This window comes from Bufo gargarizans, chromosome 10 (assembly GCF_014858855.1).
Source record: "Bufo gargarizans isolate SCDJY-AF-19 chromosome 10, ASM1485885v1, whole genome shotgun sequence".
In the NCBI taxonomy this organism is placed as follows: Eukaryota; Metazoa; Chordata; class Amphibia; order Anura; family Bufonidae; genus Bufo; species Bufo gargarizans.
This window is the reverse complement of record NC_058089.1, coordinates 89,030,253-89,053,492: the sequence shown is the minus strand read 5'-3', so window position 1 is coordinate 89,053,492 and position 23,240 is coordinate 89,030,253. Positions and strand designations below refer to the sequence as shown.

The 23,240-nt window shown below is 43.4% G+C and overlaps 1 protein-coding gene across 1 annotated transcript in view; it reads left to right on the top strand.

The window, feature by feature from the left end:
* The window catches only part of NRN1L (neuritin 1 like), a 30,186-nt gene extending 7,802 nt beyond the window's left edge, over positions 1-22,384 (top strand). The window contains exons 2-3 of the mRNA XM_044269292.1: positions 12,395-12,560; positions 22,093-22,384. Of these exons, the coding sequence (XP_044125227.1) occupies positions 12,395-12,560; positions 22,093-22,384 (458 nt within the window). The remainder of the gene's footprint in view (positions 1-12,394; positions 12,561-22,092) is intronic.
* Positions 22,385-23,240: the final 856 nt, after the last annotated feature.

Sequence of the window (23,240 nt, the reverse complement as noted above, 5' to 3'; positions counted from 1 at the left end):
TGTGCTTTGGTCTGATGAGTCCAAATTTGAGATCTTTGGTTCCAACCACCGTGTCTTTGTGCGACGCAGAAAAGGTGAACGAATGGACTCTACATGCCTGGTTCCCACCGTGAAGCATGGAGGAGGAGGTGTGATGGTGTGGGGGTGCTTTGCTGGTGACACTGTTGGGGATTTATTCAAAATTGAAGGCATACTGAACCAGCATGGCTACCACAGCATCTTGCAGCAGCATGCTATTCCATCCGGTTTGCGTTTAGTTGGACCATCATTTATTTTTCAACAGGACAATGACCCCAAACACACCTCCAGGCTGTGTAAGGGCTATTTGACCATGAAGGAGAGTGATGGGGTCCTGCGCCTGATGACCTGGCCTCCACAGTCACTGGACCTGAACCCAATCGAGATGGTTTGGGGAGAGCTGGACCGCAGAGTGAAGGCAAAAGGGCCAACAAGTGCTAAGCATCTCTGGAAACTCCTTCAAGACTGTTGGAAGACCATTTCAGGTGACTACCTCTTGAAGCTCATCAAGAGAATGCCAAGAGTGTGCAAAGCAGTAATCAAAGCAAAAGGTGGCTACTTTGAAGAACCTAGAATATGACATATTTTCAGTTGTTTCACACTTTTTTGTTATGTATATAATTCCACATGTGTTAATTCATAGTTTTGATGCCTTCAGTGTGAATCTACAATTTTCATATGTAGAACAAATTTGTTCACACCGGGTTTTCTCAGCTGTACATAGGGTTCCCACCCCAGAATATAGTATGATAAAAATGACAGCAATGAGAGGTATTCTTTGATTGCAGTTTATTTTTTGCAGGTAATGTCGCACATTACCTGCAAAAAATAAACTGCAATCAAAGAATACCTCTCATTGCTGTCATTTTTATCATTCTACAATTTTCATAGTCATGAAAATAAAGACAACTCTTTGAATGAGAAGGTGTGTCCAAACTTTTGGTCTGTACTGTGTATATATATATATATATATATATATATATATATAAATATAAGTAAATATTTTTTGCCAGTGTACACTTTTTTAACACTGCAGTGAATTTTCATACGAATTTTCATACGACAGTATTTGCACACACGCACGATCTCTGTGCGTGCTGCAGAGCACCAATCAGTAGTGTGCTCATTTACATCTGCACATTTTAGATTTTTTATTTTCTTTTTTCAATTTTTTTGTGTGAAAAAAGAACTGCAGTTAGTGGTAGTTAGTTAGATATATAAATATATGTATATACTGTATATATAAATTTCAGTTAGTGTCAGTTTAGAATTTTGCACAAACGCACCATCTGCGTACATGCATTTTGCAACCACTGAGCACCGATCAGTAGTGTCCATTACTGATCGTGTCTGCTCAGTTTGCACTGCAAGTTTTTTTTTGTGTTCAGAAAATACTTTTTTTTTTTGTGCGGACTTTTTCTTTCTGCAGAAGACTTTTTTTTTTTTTTCTTCTAAATTTCATTTAAAATTTATTACAAGCCCCTTCACGTGTGAAAACACTACATACACCCCCTACATACACCCCCCACACTAAATAAAGGTTTACACATTTCACACATCACACCCCAATAAAATAAAAATGTCCAATTCATCCCAACGAGTGTACTCAGCAGAAGAGGCATACGCCATCCTTGCCTCCGATACTTAGTCTGCCAGTGAGAGAGAAGAGGATGCCACTTTCCTCTACTCCTCTACCCCCTCATCATCATCAGCTGATGAGGGATCCTCTAGAAGGCGCCTCAGGGTAGCAGCAGAGGCAGCCCCCCAGAGTGAAGCCTTATGGACCTCACCCCCTGACGATTATCAGCCCCAAATTCCTGAGTTTGTGGGCAACTCAGGAATTCAGATTGTGCGGGCTTCACAGAAACTGATTTTTTTAAATCAAAATCTTCTTCTCAGAAGATTTTATAAATTTAATGGTGGCCCAAACCAATTTATGCGCCCAACAATTCATTGATCAGAACCCTATATCGCCATACGCTAGACCCCTAGGTTGGACCCCAGTAAGTGCAGCAGAGATGATGAAGTTTTGGGGACTCGTGCTGCATATGGGCGTTGTAAAAAAAAACTAAAGTTAGGCAATATTGGAGTTCGGACATTTTCTACCAGACTCCGATTTAAAGTCGGCCCATGACCTGGAAGGGATTTGAGTCCATTATGAAATTCCTACACTACAATGACAATGCACAGTGCCCACCCAAAAACGACCCAACATTTGACCGTCTGTTCAAAGTTAGGCCTGTCATTGATCACTTTAACACCAAGTTTGCTGAGGTGTACAACCCAGAGAAAAATGTCAGTGTAGATGAGTTCCTATTACTCTTCAAAGGGAGGATTAGATTCCACCAGTACCTGCCTAGAAAACGGGCAAGGTATGGCATAAAGTTATACAAACTTTGTGAGAGTAGCTCCAGGTACAACCACAAGTTCCGCATTTACAAAGGGAAAGATTCCAGGATAGAATCCCCAGAATGCCCCCCCCATCCTAAGAGTTAGTAGGAGGAGAGTGTGGGACTTACTGCACCCACTGCTGGATAAGGGTTACCACCTCTATGTGGATAACTATTATACCAGCATACCCCTATTCACGTCCCTAACTGACAGAGGTACTGTGGCTTACAGCACAGTGCACAAAAATCTGAGAGGCCTGGTAGGGCAACCACTGAGAATGGGTGAAAGTAGGGCTCTCCTCCGTGAGAACATGCTGGTGGTTAAGTACGAGGACAAGAGGGACGTTCTTTTACTGACCAGCATTCACACTAATGCGAGCTCCCCTGCCCCTGTATGTGGTACCACTACCACTACCCCCAAACCAGTTTGTATCCTGAACTACAACAGGCACATGGGAGTTGTGGATCTTTCAGATCAACTTCTGAAGCCCTACAGTGCCACACTAAAAACGAATGTGCAATGCGTATGTGCTATTTCAATCTGCAGGCCACACAGGAACTTTCCTTCAGTTCAAAGAGGTGGTTATCAAGGCCCTAATTTTTCGAACACAGGCCAGGGAGGGTCCCAGTACTTCTGGAAGTGATGGTGCCCGTGTCGTACCAGGGCAACATTTTACAGGTCAAGTACCCCAGACAACAAGGAAGGAAAGGACCCAAAAAAGATACAGAATGTGTTCCAAAAGGGGGATAAGAAAAGACACCATTTACCACTGCGAAACCCGCCCTGCGCATGCAGAAGTGTTTCAGAATCTACCACACATCCACGGAGTATTAATTTAATTTCATCCATGATGTACCCTGTAGTTTTACCACCTTATATCTCTGATTTAGTTCGTATAGCTTACAGTACATATCCACTTTTCACCAACTACTACATATTCTTTTCTGAGAAAACAGTTTTAGGTCAAAAGTGCCCTTTCCAGCCCTTAAAATGTTCGTACAGGGGTGCTTCTTCCAAAATGGGGTCACTTCTTGGGGTTTTTAATTTCTGGGAACCTCAGGAATCTTTTAAATGCGACATGACACATAAAATCCATGTCTGCCAATTCAGGCCTGCAAAAAACATATTTTGCACTTTGACTCTAGAGCCCTGCTGTGCACCCATACAGCAGGCTACAAGCACATATCGGCTGTTTCCTGAATGGGGAGAAAATGGGGAACATATACTGGGGCGCATTCTCTCCTTTAACCCCTTGTGAAAGTGAAAAATTAGGGTCTGCTAGTAATTTTTCATTTTTACAAATGTGTGCTCTGAAATGCTTAACCCCTTAAGGACCGAGGACGTACCGGTACGCCCTATTTCCCGAGTCCTTAAGGACCGAGGACGTACCGGTACGTCCTGACTTAAAACCGTAACTCCGGCGCCGCGGGGGTTAATCGGAACGGGATTTCGGCTGAAATCATTCAGCCGGCATCCCGTAACAACGCAGGGGGGGGTCATTTGACCCCCCCGTATCGGCGATCGCAGAAAACCGCATGTCAATTCAGACCTGCGGTTTTCTGCGTTTCCGGTCCATTCGGGTGTCCTGTGACCCGATGAACCGGAAAAAGACTGCGATCGGTGGCGTAATTATACACCACCAATCGCAGTCCGAGGATTTGAGGAGGCGGTGCTGGCCCTGGTGCTGAACACTGCTGTCCAGGGTGCTGATTGGTGCAGGGGAGAGAGGCGCGAGATTCAAACTTCCTGCGCTCCTCTCTCCCCTCCTCTTCCTGTTCTGCACGAGCACCCGGCAGCATCGTCCAGCACCAGCTCCTGTGTCCCCCTAATCGGCATCCATCACCCTCCTGCACCCATCGCCACCCAGGTAGGTTAGGGTCAGTGAGGGAGAGGCACCGTTAGGCAGGGAAAGAAGGGAAAAGTAAGTTAGGAAAAAAAAAAAAAAAAAAAACTTATCCAAACTTCCATCTATCCATCTAACCCTAACCCAGGCCCCCCCCCCACCAGCCCCCCCACCCCACACCAGCCCCCCCCCACCCCACCCACCCCCCACCAGCCCCCCTCCTCACCACCACTTTTTTTTTTCTGCGTGCGCTGACTGGCCGGCACTTTTTAGCGTCCGTCCACTGTTAGCGCATCGCCCGCCCCACACCCCACCGACCGCTGATCAGCGTTGTACCGCTGATCAGCAAGTTTTAACTTTTTTTTTTCCTAACACTTGCCCTTTTTTTTTTGCCTTTTTTAGTACGCGAACACCCGTTGCCCACACACACACGCACATATAATAAAGTTTTACACACACGCACACCTACACGCACACACACCCATGGCCCGCCGGGTGTTCTCGGCCGAGGAGGCATATGCCCAGATTGCCTCCGACTCTGAGAGCCCCAGTGAGGATGAGGATGACCCCACGTTCCTCTTATCATCCGCATCCTCCTCATCATCATCGGATGACGATGAGCCACCAAGGCGGCGGAGACGCCGCCAGGCGGAGCCAGGGGCCCCACATGCTAGGGATCCTGTGGCCCACCCTAGTACGAGCCGCCCTGGGGTTCGTACTGGTTTCCCGGCCCACCAAATAAGTCCACCGGAGACCCCTGCCGATGAACTTAGCTGGTGTCCCCCAGTGGACTTTGAGCCTGAGATTCCGGATTTCGCTGGCAATCCTGGAATCCAGATTCCCACAGTGGGGTTTACTGAAATAGACTATTTTCGTTTTTTTTTCAGTAACCCACTGGTGAATTTGATGGTGGAGCAGACGAATCTGTACGCCCAACAGTTCGTCGCTCAAAACCCAGGCTCAGTTTTGGCTAGACCCGGTGGCTGGACGCCGGTCAGTGCAGCCGAAATGAGGACATTTTGGGGCCTCGTGCTGCATATGGGTCTAGTCCAAAAACCCAGTGTCAGACAATACTGGAGTGGGGACGTCTTGTACCAGACCCCACTGTACAGTATGGTCATGACACGTCACCGGTTTGAGGCCATCCGGAAATGTCTGCATTATTCCGATAATGCAGCATGTCCACCCCGAGGTGATCCTGCCTATGACCGGCTGTATAAGATACGGCCGGTCATCGATCACTTTGGGGCCACATTTCAGCAGGCCTACGTACCTGGAAGGGAGGTCGCGGTTGATGAGTCGCTCATTGCGTTCAAGGGGAGACTCAGTTTCCGCCAATATATTCCCACAAAGCGGGCGAGGTATGGCGTGAAGCTATACAAAATTTGTGAGAGTACCTCAGGGTACACTTACAAATTTCGTGTGTACGAGGGGCGAGATTCCCGTATTCAACCCCCAGAATGTCCCCCCACTCTGGGTGTTAGCGGGAAACTCGTGTGGGACCTTATGTACCCACTGCTGGATAGTGGTTACCACTTGTACGTGGATAACTTTTATACCAGCATTCCCTTGTTCAGGTCCCTTGCCGCCAGATCCACGTTCGCTTGTGGGACCGTGCGGAAAAATCAGCGCGGCCTCCCTGCCTACCCCCTCCAGGTACCTATCCCCAGGGGTGAGACCCGTGCACTTACCAGTGGAAACCTGTTGCTGGTCAGGTATAAGGACAAGAGGGATGTCCTTATGCTGTCCACAATCCACGGTAACGGCACCACCCCAGTCCCTGTGCGAGGTACCGCGGCAACGGTCCTCAAGCCCGATTGTATCGTCGACTACAATCGGTATATGGGAGGAGTTGATCTCTCTGATCAAGTCCTCACGCCATATAACGCCATGCGCAAAACCCGGGCATGGTACAAAAAAGTTGCGGTCTACTTGGTGCAGGTTGCCATGTACAACTCTTTTGTACTATCCCGAAGCGCTGGCAGCACAGGGACATTCCTCCAATTCTATGAGGCAGTCCTCAAGGACCTGATCTTTTCGGACCGGGAAAGAGCAGGCCGGAGTACCTCGGGAACTGGAGGCGCCCGGATCGTCCCTGGCCAACACTTTCCAGGTGTGGTCCCCCATACTGGAAAGAAGGGACGAACCCAAAAAAAGTGCAGAGTGTGTCACAAGAGGGGGATACGGAAGGACACCACAACTCAGTGTGACACGTGCCCCGATCATCCGGGCCTCTGCATTATCAATTGCTTCAGGGAGTATCACACTTCCATGGAGTACTACATTTTTATAATCCCCAACAGTTCACTAGAGAACATAAAACACTATGGCTCTCAGACTTTGGAGACACGAAAACTATTTTTCTTTCCCCAAAAAATATTAGTTTTAGTGCAGGCATCCTCAAACTGCGGCCCTCCAGATGTTGTAAAACTATAACTCCCAGCATGCCCAGACAACCTACAGCCATCATCAGGGCATAGTGGGAATTGTAGTTTTACAACATCTGGAGGGCCGCAGTTTTAGGATGCCTGCTTAGTGTGTCCAAAGTCTGAGAGCCATACATATTGGGCATCGTCGCGTGCGTAAAAGTCGTCGCTATAAAAATAACTTTTGACCAAACGCCTCGGATGAACGGTGTTAAAAATATAAAATAAAAACTGTGCCAAAACACCTATTTTTGGGCAAAATTTCAATTTAAATCCATTTTGCCGGTAATAAAGCAAGGGTTAACAGCCAAACAAAACTCAATATTTATGGCCCTGATTCTGTAGTTTGCAGAAACACCCCATATGTGGTCGTAAATGGCTATATAGCCGCACGGCAGGGCATAGAACGAAGGGAACGCCATACGGTTTCTGGAAGGCAGATTTTGATGGACAGTTTTTTTTTTGACACCATGTCCCATTAGAAGCCCCCCCTGATGTAGCCTAGACTAGAAACTCCAAAAAAGTGACCCCATCTAAGAAACTACACCCCTCAAGGTATTCAAAAGTTACTTTACAAACTATGTTAACCCTTTAGGTGTTCCACAAAACTAAATAGCGAATGTAGAAACAATTTTAGAATTTAATTTTTTTGTTACATTGCCTCAAAAAAGAGTAATATAGAGCAACCAAAAATCATATTTACCCCTAAAATAGTCCCAAAACAACAACCACCTTATCCCGTAGTTTCCTAGATGGGGTCACTTTTATGGAGTTTCTACTCTAGGGGTGCATCAGGGGGCTTGAAAGGGTACATGGTGTAAATAAACCAGTCCAGCAAAATCTGCCTTCCAAAAACCATATGGCGTTCCCCTTCTTCTATGTCCTGCCGTTTAGCCAAATAGTAGTTTACCACCACATATGGGGTGTTTCTGCAAACTACAGAATCAGGGCAACCCATTTTGAGTGTTGTTTGGCAGTTAACCCTTGTTTTACTCCTGGAAAAAATTGATTATATTGGAAAATTTTCCAAAAAATAGAAATTTCAAAATTGTTTCTCCATCTGCCATTAACTCTTGTGGAACACCTAAAGGGTTAACAAAGTTTGTAAACCCAGTTTTGAATACCTTGAGGGGTGTACTTTCTTAGATGGAGTCACTTTTCTGAAATTTCTATTCTAGGGGTGCAACAGGGGGCTTCAAATGGGACATGGTATAAACAAAACCAGTCCTGCAAAATCTGCCTTCCAAAACCCATATGGTGTTCCCCTCCTTCTATGTGCTACCGTTCGGCCAAACAGTAGTTTACGACCACATATGGGGTGTTTCTGCAAACTACAGAATCAGGGCAACCCATTTTGAGTGTTGTTTGGCAGTTAACCCTTGTTTTACTCCTGGAAAAAATTGATTATATTGGAAAATTTTCCAAAAAATAGAAATTTCTAAATTGTTTCTCCATCTGCCATTAACTCTTGTGGAACACCTAAAGGGTTAACAAAGTTTGTAAACCCAGTTTTGAATACCTTGAGGGGTGTACTTTCTTAGATGGAGTCACTTTTCTGAAATTTCTATTCTAGGGGTGCAACAGGGGGCTTCAAATGGGACATGGTATAAACAAAACCAGTCCTGCAAAATCTGCCTTCCAAAACCCATATGGTGTTCCCCTCCTTCTATGTGCTACCGTTCGGCCAAACAGTAGTTTACCACCACATATGGGGTGTTTCTGCAAACTACAGAATCAGGGCAACCCATTTTGAGTGTTGTTTGGCAGTTAACCCTTGTTTTACTCCTGGAAAAAATTGATTATATTGTAAAATTTTCCCAAAAATAGAAATTTCTAAATTGTTTCTCCATCTGCCATTAACTCTTGTGGAACACCTAAAGGGTTAACAAAGTTTGTAAACCCAGTTTTGAATACCTTGAGGGGTGTACTTTCTTAGATGGAGTCACTTTTCTGAAATTTCTATTCTAGGGGTGCAACAGGGGGCTTCAAATGGGACATGGTATAAACAAAACCAGTCCTGCAAAATCTGCCTTCCAAAACCCATATGGTGTTCCCCTCCTTCTATGTGCTACCGTTCGGCCAAACAGTAGTTTACGACCACATATGGGGTGTTTCTGCAAACTACAGAATCAGGGCAACCCATTTTGAGTGGTGTTTGGCAGTTAACCCTTGTTTTACTCCTGGAAAAAATTGATTATATTGGAAAATTTTCCAAAAAATAGAAATTTCAAAATTGTTTCTCCATCTGCCATTAACTCTTGTGGAACACCTAAAGGGTTAACAAAGTTTGTAAACCCAGTTTTGAATACCTTGAGGGGTGTACTTTCTTAGATGGAGTCACTTTTCTGAAATTTCTATTCTTGGGGTGCAACAGAGGGCTTCAAATGGGACATGGTATAAACAAAACCAGTCCTGCAAAATCTGCCTTCCAAAACCCATATGGTGTTCCCCTCCTTCTATGTGCTACCGTTCGGCCAAACAGTAGTTTACGACCACATATGGGGTGTTTCTGCAAACTACAGAATCAGGGCAACCCATTTTGAGTGTTGTTTGGCAGTTAACCCTTGTTTTACTCCTGGAAAAAATTGATTATATTGGAAAATTTTCCAAAAAATAGAAATTTCAAAATTGTTTCTCTATCTGCCATTAACTCTTGTGGGAGACCTAAAGGGTTAATAAAGTTTGAAAAAACAGTTTTGAATACCTTGAGGGGTGTAGTTTCTAGAATGGGGTCATTTTTGGGAGGTTTCTATTATCTAAGCCTCACAATATGACTTCAAACCTGAACTGGTCCATAAAAAGTGGGATTTTGAAGATTTCTCAAAAATTTCAAAATTTGCTTCTAAACTTCTAAGCCTTGTAACATCCCCAAAAAATAAAATATCATTCCCAAAATGCTACAAACATGAAGTAGACATATGGGGAATGTAAAGTCATCACAATTTTTGGGGGTATTACTATGTATTACAGAAGTAGAGAAACTGAAACTTTGAAATTTGCTAATTTTTCTAAATTTTTGGTAAAAAATGTATTTTTTTATGCAAAAAAAATAACTTTTTTGACCCAATTTTAGCAGTGTCATGAAGTACAATATGTGACGAAAAAACAATCTCAGAACGGCCTGGGTAAGTCAAAGCGTTTTAAAGTTATGAGCACTTAAAGTGACACTGGTCAGATTTGCAAAAAATGGCCCGGTCCTTAAGGTGAAAATGAGCCCGGTCCTTAAGGGGTTAAACAAGTGTTTCTGCCTTCTGTGAGACACCCGTTTGCATTTTTGGGGGTTTTAATTTCTGGGGACCTCAGGAATCTTTTAAATACGACATGGCACCTAAAATCCATGACTGTTTATTCAGGCCTGAAAAAAACATATTTTGCACTTTGCCTCTAGAGCCCTGCTGTGTGCCCATACATGATTTTTTTGAGCACATATGGGGTGTTGCCGTTTTCTTGGGGAAATGGGTAACAGAATGTGGGGTGCATTTTGTCCTGTTACCCCTTGTGAAAGTGAAAAATGTGGGTGTTTCTGGAAAACAGTGTGATTTTAGATTTTCACAGCCAAGCATTTCCTAATTCTGTGAAACGCCTGATCGGTCAAAGTGCTCACTACACACCTTGAAATATTCCTTGAGGGGTGTAGTTTCCGGAATGGGGTCACTTTTTGGGGGTTTCCACTGTAGGGGCACCTCAGGGTGTGTTGACATGCGACATAGCTCCCAATTACTGCTCCAACTAAATCCGCTCTCCAAAAGCCATACAGTGCTCCTTCCACTCTGAGGCCTGCTGTGCGCCTAAACATCAGTTTTTGAGCACACATGGGGTGTTTCTGTAAACTCCAGATTAAGGGTAATAGATTTGGGGTTTTGTTTGGCTGTTAACCCTTGATGTGTTGCAGAACAAATAGATTAAAATGTAAAATCTGCAAAAAAAAAATCAAATTTAGAAATTTCATTCCCATTTTCCTTTAATTCTCGTGGGGCACCTAAAGGGTTAACAAAGTTTGTAAAATCAGTTTTGAATAGCTTGAGGGGTGTAGTTTATAAAATTTGGTGATTTATGGGTGGTTTCTAATATGTAAGCCCTACAAAGAGACTTCAGACCTGAACTGGTCCTGAAAAAATTGGGTTTTGGAAATTTTCTTAAAAATTTTAAGATTTGCTTCTAAACTTCTAAGCCTTCTAACGTCCCAAAACAATAAAATGTAATTTTCAAAATGATCCAAACATGAAGTAGACATATGGGGAATGTAAAGTAATAACTATTTTTGTAGGTATTACTATCTATTATAAAAGTAGAAAAATAGAAATTTGCAAATTTGCAAATTATTTCAAAGTTTTGGTAAATTTGGTATTTTTTTATAAATAAAAATGAAATATTTTGACTCAATTTTACCACTGTCATGAAGTACAATATGTGATGAGAAAACAGTTTCAGAATGGTCTGGATAAGTAAAAGTGTTTTAAAGTTATTACCACATAAAGTGACACATGTCAGATTTGCTAAAAATGGCCTGGTCCTTAAGGTGATAAATGGCAGGGTCCTTAAGGGGTTAAGCATGCCACAAAAATAAGGTTGCCTTTACTTTTTCCTTTGTATTTTTTAGTTTTTATGCTTTTTTCCCTAAAAAAAATGGGTTGGCATCAAATGGAATGGAGAGGTCTCTACCCTATAGAAAATTGAATTAACATGCATAGTAACATAGTTTGTAAGGCATAAAGAAGACATCCGAACATCCAGTTCGGCCTGTTAACCTGTTAAGTTGATCTAGAGGAAGGTAAAAAAAAAACTCCCTGAGGTAGAAGCCAATTTTCCACAATTTTGGGGGGAAAAAATCCATCCCGACTCCAAGCAGGCAATCAGAATAACTCCCTGGATCAACGACCCGTCTCTAGTAGCTATAGCCTGTAATATTATTACACTCCAGAAATACATCCAGGCCGCAGTCTCCTCAATCAATATCTGATTGGACCACCACTGATCAGATATTGATTACCTATTCTGAGAATGGGGCCATCAATATTAAACATTTTGCCTCAACCTCTCCTGCCCAACCCCATTGTCTCAAGGGGGATTCAGGCCATGGTGCCTAAGCGGGCCAGGCAATGGACAGAACAAAGAAGGATTTTTTTGGTGCAGAGTGAAAGATGTGATCACCAAACAAATGAGTGTTTATTCGTCGATTGGCGCGATCGGTGGCCCATCTACACAGTCCAATTATTGGAGACAAGCGTTCTATCCTAATAATTGGCCCAATCCTCTGCTGTTCATGTATTCCCCCCATAAAAAGTTTCCTATTGAAAAAAATCTGAAGTTTATCTACTTTCTATCAAAAACGATAGCTGGGCATTGTTAATAAGGTCAATCCCTACACAGACTGACACTATCTAGTCCGTGCTCCCAGTGTCAAACAGTGTAAGGACACACCCTATTGACAAATAGAATGGCGGAGGAATAATAGAGGGACAACAAAATGCTAATTTCTTACCAAAGATGCTCCGGAATTAGTATTTTAGGGGGAATAAAAGTATTTAGTAAAACAGAAAGGTCAGGAGAGATGACAGGTTCCCCTTAAAGGCCAGTGATACATTTTTCGGTACCTATATTAGTGTAGAAAACTAATTTTTGCAGCACTTTATAATCAATAATAATAATAAAACATATGAACACATTGGAAATTGAGCTACTTACTTATCATTACCTGTTGCTCTCTTTGCTTCAGCTCTTCTACATATTCCGGTGAGAGCAACAAGCAGAAAATGTGACACTATTTATAAAGGATTCGCTGACTGTCTAATCAGCCTGGGCGACAGTATGGCCCAGAATGTCCAGCAATCCAGAGTAAATGAAGAGATTGATGACGCTGAAGAACTTGACTCCATATGCAAGTAAGTCCTGTAGGATCAAAAATCCAATGGGGATGTCACTACTAACCCCTAGACCACCCTGTATTGTCTCCTTTACCATGAATAGTTTGGGAATTAAATTTCACTGTTATATGGGTCATGTGAGTTCTTTAGCTGCTTTAATGGAATCTGTCAACTCCAAACCCCCCCCCCCCCAAACTAGAGTTAGCGGTGTATAGTCTGTGACGCTGAGTCCGATTATATAATTTTTATCTTCCTACTCACTTGCAATCTGACGCTGTGCTCCCACAAACCAGCAGAATAATACATTGAGAGGACTCCTCTTCAAGTTCTCTCCATTATGTGTGTGAGCTCAGGAGTCCTCTCCATGCATTTTACTGATGGTTTGTCGGGGTAAAGCGTTGGAATGCAAATGAGTATTAAGATAAAAATTACATTCCCGGACTTGGCGTCACTTACACTATACACCGCTTACTCTAGTTTGGGGGTATTTCAGAGCTGACAGGCTCCCTTTAAGGATCAAACTAATGTTGGCTTCTCTGAGGGAATACCAAAAAAATATAATAAGTAATGTGTTAGCCCAGCTCCCCGTACCTGTGATTCTGTTCCCACACGCAGGTACGGGCACCGGGCTTCTTCACTCTCCCCCGCTGCTGCACGATGTGTTGACAGAGGCGGGCAGCGGGGTTCTTAGCTGTGGGTTGCATTCCTGCCACCAGCATTTCCCCCCTGGCTCTGAGCAGAGCTTGCACTCTGGCTCAGAGTTCCTTGAATGTATTTAGGGTGTGTGCGGACTTGTCTCTCCCCCCTTTGTGAGGCAGCCTGCGCACACCCTCTATCTTCCCCTGCCTATAGCTGGTCTGCAGGAGAGATTTAAAGGCGCCTCCTTCTACAGGAAGGCGCCTGAGCAACTTAGGTTCCTAGCTAGTCTAGTTTCCTGTTTGAGCGAGGGTGTTCTGTTGGTTCTTGTCATTCTGTGTACTGGACTTTGGATAACGTTTTACGGACTTCGCCTGATTGCCACTTGCCCTGATCCTGATCTACATTTATGGACTTTTCCTGATTGCTGCCTGCCCTGACTTATGCCTTCGTACCCTGACTACGCTTTCGTCTGATCAGCCTCTGGCCTCCTAGCATCCACTGGGTGTATAGTGTCGCCTGAAGGTCAGTCCAGTGGGTTTACACTCTGGTCCCAATTTCCTTGTGTTGCAATTCCCCTCTGAGGTAGCACCTGGTACTCCCCTCGGGAAAGTCTCTCCTCACCATCAGAGGTATCATGTGAAGAACGAGGTGTGTGCTTAGACATCGCCCTCAGAGGGAGTGGGTCACGTGGGGTTCTCACCCGCTGGTCATAACACTATGACAGAAACTATCACTGTCAATCAAGAAGCAGAGATGCCCTTGATCGTAATGGGTATGCTTAAGGTGCTTTGGTAGCTGGGCTCCTGTGTTCGTGACGTCAACACCGTTAGGTGCAAATGAAGGTGGTAGAAAGGATGAGGAGTCAATTGTAGTAAACAACAGAACTTTTACTAAATCACTTGTCTTCAGGTAGCCAGTACAGAAGAAGGTAATAGTTCAAATATCAAATATGTTGTAATCCACTTATCAAGCTAGGCAGTTGTCGGTTAAGGAGGTTTCCTAAGGCAGTTGCTCTAACAGGCTAGAAATAAATTGTTGCTGGTATAGTTTTACACTAGGTCCACTTGCTAGCACTCAGGTACTAAATATAATGTTTTCTTACTTATGTTGAGCAATCCAATAAGGGCATTCTCCCTCATGGCAGGCAAACTCTCTGCTACATTATTTATGCAGGATGCTCTCCCTTAAATGTTCAGGTTCACTATGTCCCAGAAGGCATGTAGTGAAAAAGGATGGAGAAAATATATAAACGTTATCTGGTATGAAAATAATGGACCACAGCAGCGGTACCCTTAAGGGAGTAGGTTAGTCTCCTAAATAGCAAAAAACAGTTCCCGCACCTTCTGTTTTTTAGTGAAAAAGGATAATTAGGCGCCTTTAATCATCCAGCTGTGTCCAGATACTTTTAAGTCTCTCCCGGTCACTGGTGCTTGTGAAGTCCATTGGCTAATCTTAGCTCTAATCTCCACTAGACTTTCTCCATATTCAGACATAGACTTACTTGTCTGTGCTGTGCTGCTGTAAATACTTTGTTTGTCCTCTAGGCTTGATTAGGGCCCAGAGGGTGAAAAGGCAGCTACATTGTGGACTGGGCCTGTTCTGTTCTTCCATACACTTACTTCCTGTGTCCTCTCTCTCTCCTTCAACTTTAACTTTTTTTTTAGCAAACCCCAACCACTTACTGTATATATATATGTGTGGTGCCAGCACCACCTAGGGGAGAATAGATGAAATGACACTGCCAGCCTGGTATTATGAACTACAATACATTCAGAAATTCATTCAATACAGATGTAGAAATGTAAAGTGTCCCCTTGTACACACACAAGTGGGACGCTGCACATAGAGTTTGTGAATAAGCCAGGACTCCAACATCCAGGATGTTGTGACATCTGAAATCTGACCCAAAATTATTTTGGCAATATATTTATTTGCATACTAAGGACTGTAATTTGTCACCTTCATGCTCACAAGATAATTATTTTAAAATCTGGACCCACAGTCCACTGTAAATGAAGAAATCAAATTCTGTACAAAAAAAATACAAAATAAATAAGAAAATAAAAAAATACATATAGAAACAGTCTGTCACCTACAAATCTGTTTTTTAAGTAAGCATTACTTACCTTTCTTGGGAAAATTTAGTGCAGTTTGGTGCAACATTGCTCCATCAGTAAAGCTCAAGAGGCTGTAAACATAGGTTTTTGGGTTATTTCCATCCTGTGGATATATTATAAATGTCGAATGTTCCTTTTTCAAATGGGACCCCATTTTGTGCTGCAAGGAATGGACAGGGGCTTGCAATTGTGCGGCTGTCTTCATTCACTTCTATGGGACATCCAAAAATAGAGAAAGTGCACTCTCTATTCTCTATACTCCCATAGAAGTAAATAGAGAGATGCAGCAGAAAGGACACGGTCCCTAAGCCGACAGCTTGAAATAAATCTAGGGAGCAATGAATGGGGAGATCTCTGGATTCATGTGAGGTCCAGGGCTGGTTCTAGCTTTATTAGAAATTGATTGACATGTACTATATAATTTTTTACATCAATGATGGCACTTGACGCCTTGTTAGATACCTCGATTGGGAAAAGTTCCATCCCTTAGAACCCTTACACTTTTGCGTATTGTCGGCCAAACCTATAGAAAATGGCGGGTTGAGCCGAAAGTCTAATGTGTGTAGGGAGCTCGAGACTCTTCCCCAACAGATGCTGACAGTGAGAGAAGGATCGGGCACAGTGAATATTTTCAACCAACCCTTTTACTGTATTTTCCCATCAGAGATGTCTAGCAGTGGTTTTCTCCCCTCTCCCCATTGAATACACAGGCACATTCAGCCAAGCCAAACGTGTATGAGGGAGTTGGGAGAGATTGCTGTTGGCCAAACGATCAGTCGGATTGAGTGTGTATGGCCGCCCTTACAGAGCGCTGAGGCATATAAAGAAATTACTGCAGTTAGTTTCTTTAGTTAAACCTGGTACTCCATGTTTCCCAGAGATGGAAATTACACACTTTACTTTAGCCCTCACAATCCTATCATGGATTGGATTATATATTCATGTGCATTCACTCTGACCATTCCCTAGGAGATGTTATACTTGAAATGTCTCCAGTCTCAGCCGGTAGGTCCCTCTGGTGTCCTAATGAAACGTTGCTTTCTGCCCCCTATTAAATCTTATTTCCAAAGAAAACCCCACTGAAGACACATCAAGCCCACAGGCTATGGTAAGAGGTCAATTAATTTGAATTAGTTCTTACAAAAAAATAAAAATAAAGGATAAGGGAAGAACACGTAGCTAACCTCTGCCAACTTATCTGAGCTGCGTGACATACTAAATAAGAACAGCTAAAGTCTAAGTGTCAGACATTTTTTTGGTGGCCCAGGAGATAAAAACCCCAGCAGACATGATCCTAAGATTATTGAACAGTCTTTTATACATTTTTACACATCTTTATATCAGACTGACAAGCAAAAAAGGGGAAGCATGTGCAGCAAGTCCCAGAGGAGCCGATGCAGAGGATGGGAGTACAATAACGTAAGACCAGAGGAGATTGATGTCTTCTCCCCACAATGCTCCTAATAACAGCAGGAAAATCTTATACTTGTTGTATGTCTTTTTTGTGTTGAAATATTTTTAACGACTATCAGTAAAAGTTATGTTTTAAAATTCCCACACCTCTAATTTCTGGAGGTCTCTCTGATTTTCCTGTTGTTAGAGGATGGGAGTAGTTGAGTAGTTGTGACTCCTTGATAAGGTGTTGCGTCACAGTGTACTCCCTCAGGCCATTGTTCCCTGGGGATCCGTGCAGTGGAAAGGCTGTTTGAAGTATAACATACTCTCTTTACTTAGTGTATAATATAACTTGTGGTACATCCAGCAGATGTAGGTACAAAGTCCACTTGAGGGCACTTGTGAATGTGGGTGACCACTATGTGATACAGACCTGGAGTTAGACTGGCCTAGAAGTGGTCTGGGTGATGGGTGTCTGAGCTGTAGTCCCTCACCTGGAGCAGGGCCTGTAAAGCTGTGGTTTTGCTGATCACTTTGCTGACTAAGCACACTGAGGCTTTTTGGAAAGCAGTGTTCTTGAGTCTGGCAATCTTCATGGAGTAATGGTTTTACAGGAGAGCTGGTTAATGCACCCTGAAGAAGGAGCTCAGGAATTAGCTTCCTTCTTCTTCACTGTCTCAATGGAACTCCCCCTCCTGGCAGGAAGCAGGACCAGCCCACTCCTACCAAGTGAGGAGGAACAGGGTGGTTAACTCTGTTCCTGCCAACCATACCTCCTCTGCTGGAGTACACGGCATAAACATAACATGACATAATAATAATACATAAAATTGAAGATACCCCATGTCTGGGGTACTGCACATGCAACACTAGCCCTCTGGTTAAAAGACAGACAACATGATGGAACCACTATGGACCCAATTATTGTCAATGGGATCCATTGGGTGCCACTGGTGTCTGTCATGCGACAGACCCGTCACTGTTATCACTTTAGTTTTTCTGTTTCTAAAAAGGAGCAAAAAACAGATGTGACTGCAGATGTGAACCCAGCTTAAGGCTCTCTTCAGTTCACACTGGTACGCGACTCCAATATAGTTTCCGTTAGGCTTTCTGGATTTTAATTTAACATCAATATGCAATGGGGACAACAATGGACCCCATAAAAGTTAATGGGGTCAATAAGGATCTTTTTGACTGGCCAGGAAAATGAATTAATTACCAGTGGCCATGGCTTCAATATAAAAGAAATCTATGACGGCATTGTGAACAAAGTCTAGATCATCAAATTTGGTAGAAAGAAGTCCTAATAAAAGTGTGCATGTAACGCTGGGTTCACATCATGCTTTTCCCATCCTTTTAACGTATGCACAATACGTATACTTTAAACGGATGCCTCAGACTGATACCATACAGTGGCATCCATTCACCATAGAGTTCCATTGTAAAAAAAACTATGTTTCTTTTTAGGTTGGGTTCATATCACGTTTTTTCCATCTTTTTAACGTGTACAAAAAACGTATACGTTAAATGGATGCCTCAGACTGATGCCATACAGTGGGTTCTATTGTAAAAACATTATTATAATTTTTTTTTTTACCGGACAGGATGCAAGAATGTGGTGTGCTCGCCTTTTGTATCCTTTTGTTTTTCTAATGTACAGTATATGTCAAACAGAGGCATGAAACGTGATGTGAACCTGCCCTAAACTGCTTTTTACACTTCTAATGACGTAGACCACATTTATGTTTTCCCTCAGAATTCTCCATGTATTAAAATAACAGCTAATGAGCCTGTCACCTTATTCACAGATTAAATTAATATAATCAGAAACGAGCTATATCCAGCTAAGTCAGGCTCCATCTGACCGGCCCATCTGGACAGGCATTTGCACTGTAAATTAATTTCCTCCTGTGACTGTTCGTGTTCACTATAAATCGACTCATACTAATTAGCAAAGAACATGTGCATGTAAAGCACACGTAGAGACAACGCTTCAAGGTTTAACCAAGGGTTGACAGATATAAAAAAATGCCATATAATAGACAAGTATAACAATGGTAAACATTGTTTATATTTATTTGTTTATTTATATACAATACATATTTATATTTGTGTGTGTGTATATATATATATATATATATATATATAATCTTACGGGAACACTCTGGCGTTTATGAGTGTGCCTGGCAGGCATTGTTTCATAGGGCAGTTTTCAGGCACTGTTTAAATGGGCAGCTAGGAGGACATTTTGAGGGGTCTTGGACATTCTGCAGCTGAAAAATACTTTTTGGCAGTCTGAATTTTACAGTCGAACTCATTAACATGATTGATAATGGCTGGGTGGTTTTGCGGGTAAAACTGCTGCACTCCTGGAAAAAGTGTGCAGCCATTAACCGTCAATTTGAAAATCACGCCCACCACATACGGGTATGGTTTCCCAACACATGTGGAATGGATACCCTTAGGCTGGGGCTACATGGCGACTTTGGTCTTGACTAACTTTTGAAATTCTGCTGGATTTCTTACATCTTTGGGGTCACATCAACTTGCAGGTTGCAACGTGACCCCATTAACTAGTTGCGATGCAGGCAGCACTACACTGTGATCTTTGGCAGCGTGACGGGTTGTGACCAAAGTTGCCATGTGGTCATTTGCTTATACTTTCTTTTCTATTTCACCCAGACTGTCAAAAAATATTTTTTCAGCTGCAAAATGTCCTAGACCAGTGATGGAGAACCTTTTAAAGACCGAGTGCCCAAACTGTAACCCAAAACCCACTTATTTATCGCAAAGTGCCAACACGGCAATGTAACCTGATCACTATAGTCCAATATAGTTTATCTTCCATGTACTTTATAATTTAGCTATAATAGCCTGCCTACATTCAGTGTGCTGCCTGTGCTGTTCATAGTGCGTCCAGCGCTGATGAATGTCAGGAAAAGTCTAAGGCATATTGGTACACCATAGACTTTTTCCAGGGTGCGGGTGCCCACAGAGAGGGCTCTGAGTGCCGCCTCTGGCACCCGTGCCATAGGTTTACCACCACTGTCCTGGACCCCTCAAAATTTCCTCCTAGCTGCCCACATACACAGTGCCTGAAAACTGCCCTTTGAAACAATGCCTGCCATTTACACTCATAAACGCCAATCAGAGGGTGTTCCCATAAGTAGAGAGTGCCCTATGCCCAGTACCTGTCAGAGAGTAACTCCAATATAGAGTTCCTCCATACACAACCCAGTCTTATGGAGAGGAGACAGGCTAAGGGTCCATTCACACGTCCGCAAAATGGGTCCGCATCCGTTCCCCAATTTTGCGGAACAGGTGCGGACCCATTCATTTTCAATGGGGCCGGAATGTGCTGTCCGCATCCGAATTTGCGGATCCGCAACTCTGGATCCGCACTTCCGTTCCGCAAAAAAATAGAACATGTCCTATTGTTGTCCGCGGACAAGAAAAGGCATTTTCTATGAGAGTGCCGGCGATGTGCGGTCCGCAAAACACATACGGACGTGTGAATGGACCCTAATAGTCTTGTCTCCCAGAGACAATGGGGGACATTTATCAAGACCAGCATTCCGATACTCCAGTTTTGATCCCCGATGCGCTGGAGTAAGACGCTCCTAATTTATTAAGAGGCGTAAGTTATAGTAAATTTGGAAGACCACAATAAGCTCTGCCCCCTCTCACTAAGCACCACCCCTTTCCTCTTTTTAGAAATGTGGCGAGAAGCTCAAAAAGTCCCAAATTATGGTGCAAATATGGCGTTCACCATAATCTGCGACATTTTGATATCACAATAGGGGCATTAATACATTGAAAATGCCCCTGACAATATTCTATGCACAATTTCAAAAGGTAATTTTGAGTAAAAATGGTGGGTACTCTTTCTCCTTAGGCTAGGGCTACATGGCGGCATGTGTTGCATGACATTCATATCACACCAATGTCACGTGACATTTATTGTAATGATAGTCTATGGTGTCGTACTGTTAAATGCGACATGCTGCTACACGACAGTTGGAAAAAATCCATCCAAGTCGGATTTCTGTGCGACTGTCGTGTCGCAGCATGTCGCAGTATGACACCATAGACTATCATTACGAAAAATGTTGCACGACATTGATGTGATATGAATGTCACGCGACATATGTTGCTGTGTAGTTATTCCATTTTTGTTGTGCGACTTATTGTTGCCCTAGCCTTATGGAGAATATCTAATAGGTGTAAGAAGTCTCATAGGCCAGGCAATGCTTCTCTGGGAAAAGGCATGCAAATAAGCCCTCTTTCCAAAAAGACAAGAAAGCAAGAAATGTAAAAGAACAGTAAAATGATGTAGAGCCAGTGATGTGGCATGGACGGGGCCATGGGGATGGTTGCCTCGGGCTCCAAACTACCAGCGGACACTCGGCTGGCAGTAGTACTGTCAAGACAATTCCCACACTGCTGAACAGTAACTGCACTGAAATTCGAACCCTGCATCATTAGTACAGTTCAGAGGCTTAGAAAGAAAGCTAAAAGACCCGTGATGACATCATAACAGGTCCTGAACCTTCTAAGAATGAAAGAACTGCACTGTCAATGGTGTAGTTCCAAGGTTAGGAGGGTGCAGATGCAGGATCTGTAATGAACTCTTCAAAGGTCTTTAACCCCCTGATAGTATATACTGTAGACGAATTGCAGTAGAAGCCTCCTTGAGACTAGAATGGAGTGGTTTAAAAGACGTCCTCCTTCTGGAATCAGTAATCTAGACTGAGCACTAAATTCTAACCCTAGCCCTAAACCAAACCAAAGCCCTAAACCCTAACCGCTAACCCTCAACACTAACCCAAGCCCTAAACCCCAACCCTTAACTCTAATCTCATACCAAAATGCTAACCCTAAACCCTAAGCCACAAAGCAGCTAAAGGAAATGGTTATGGGCTTTACTTATATAGCTTAGAGCCAAGTAACTATTGGTAATTTGACCAGTAACACCACTTTTCTTTTTAACCACTCCATTCAAGCTTCTACCCCCTTCAACACTGCTCCTGTCCTGCAACTCTCCAAGAGAGGTGAGACATATGAGCCAGTGTGGGAGGGGTTGTCAGGGGACAATACTGCAGCAACTGTGGGAGGGGTTGTCAGGGGACAATACTGCAGCAAGTGGTTTATTACAGATTCTGCCTTCTCCTTTGCTCTGTGCATAGTGCTCAATGAGCGGTATGCAGTGAATGGAAGAGGCAGCTACACAAGTTCCTCCAGTGGACCTGGTGATCTCGACATGTCACTGGGTAGAAGGGTGGGAGGGTCCGATACTTGGCTTGCCCAGGGTGCTGGCAACCCACTCCACACCACTGTTTACAGCTACAATGTAATTTCAATTTATAATGTATTACTAATATTGCCCTTTATTTATGTAGGTCCTGGGATGATTTTCACAAGTGTGCAAGCAGTGTCCTGATCAACTGTCCTGAAGATACAGCTGCCATATGGGAATCCCTAAGGAAGGAGTCAAGAAAAATTCAGTACCAGGGCAATTTGCATGACCTGTGCACTTCCAGGAATCAGAAGTCAAATAGTATGGGGGCCATGGATGCTGGAGAAACAAACAAAGAAACCCTGCGAGGTTTAGCATCCATGACACAACATAGCTTCCTACCAGTTGTTATTGCTCCAGTACTGGTTTGGATTGTAATTGTAAAAGCATTATAAAGGTTCCCGCTCTTGAAATAAAAGGGTTCTGTCCACACAAAAATATTTTATTACCTAATTTGCAGATGATGACATTTGCAAACATTTTTCTAATTATATTTTTCTAAGACTTTTTACTTAAAATGAAGTTTGAACATTATTTCATTTTTGGTACTAAATTCTGTGCTAATAAAAAGGGCATCTGTCAGGATGATCAACCCTAGTAAACCAGGCATACTGCCTGGTAGGGTTTATCCTGCCGGGTGCAATGACCACTGACTTGTGGCAATCCGATCTGTCTTTTTCTAAAATACTACTTTTACACTTAAAAGGGTTATCCAAATCCTATAATGCCCGGCCCCTCACACAGGTTGTACTTACCTTGCTCCCCAGCGCCGGCGTTGCTTCTGATGCCCGCATGGCCACCACTGCATCTCCCTGTCGTGCAGATCAAGGGGCCCGGACATTAGAAGGGGCATTATAGAGTTTGGATAACCCCTTTAAGCTAATGAGCTGCGCCAAACACCGAGGAAAGGGCCTAGCCCCGAAACACTGCTTCACCTACTCTTCCACGTCACCACTCCTCTCTCCCACTGATTGACAGGCACTCTCACTGCTCCGATGCCTGGCTCTGAAATCTCGCGTGTGCACCAGCAAAAGTTCCGTTTTCACATTTCAGAGCTCATGAGTGAGAATAGCCGAAGGAGATCTCCTGTGCATGCGCCAACTGAACTGTTGCCAGTGCATTTGCGAGACTTCAGGGCCAGGCATTGGAACAGTGATGCTGTCAAACAGTGGGAGAAAGGGCTGAACGGCAGAGGGGAAGCGGTGCTCTGAGCTCCTCATTAGTATAACATTACAAGTAGTATGGTGTCCA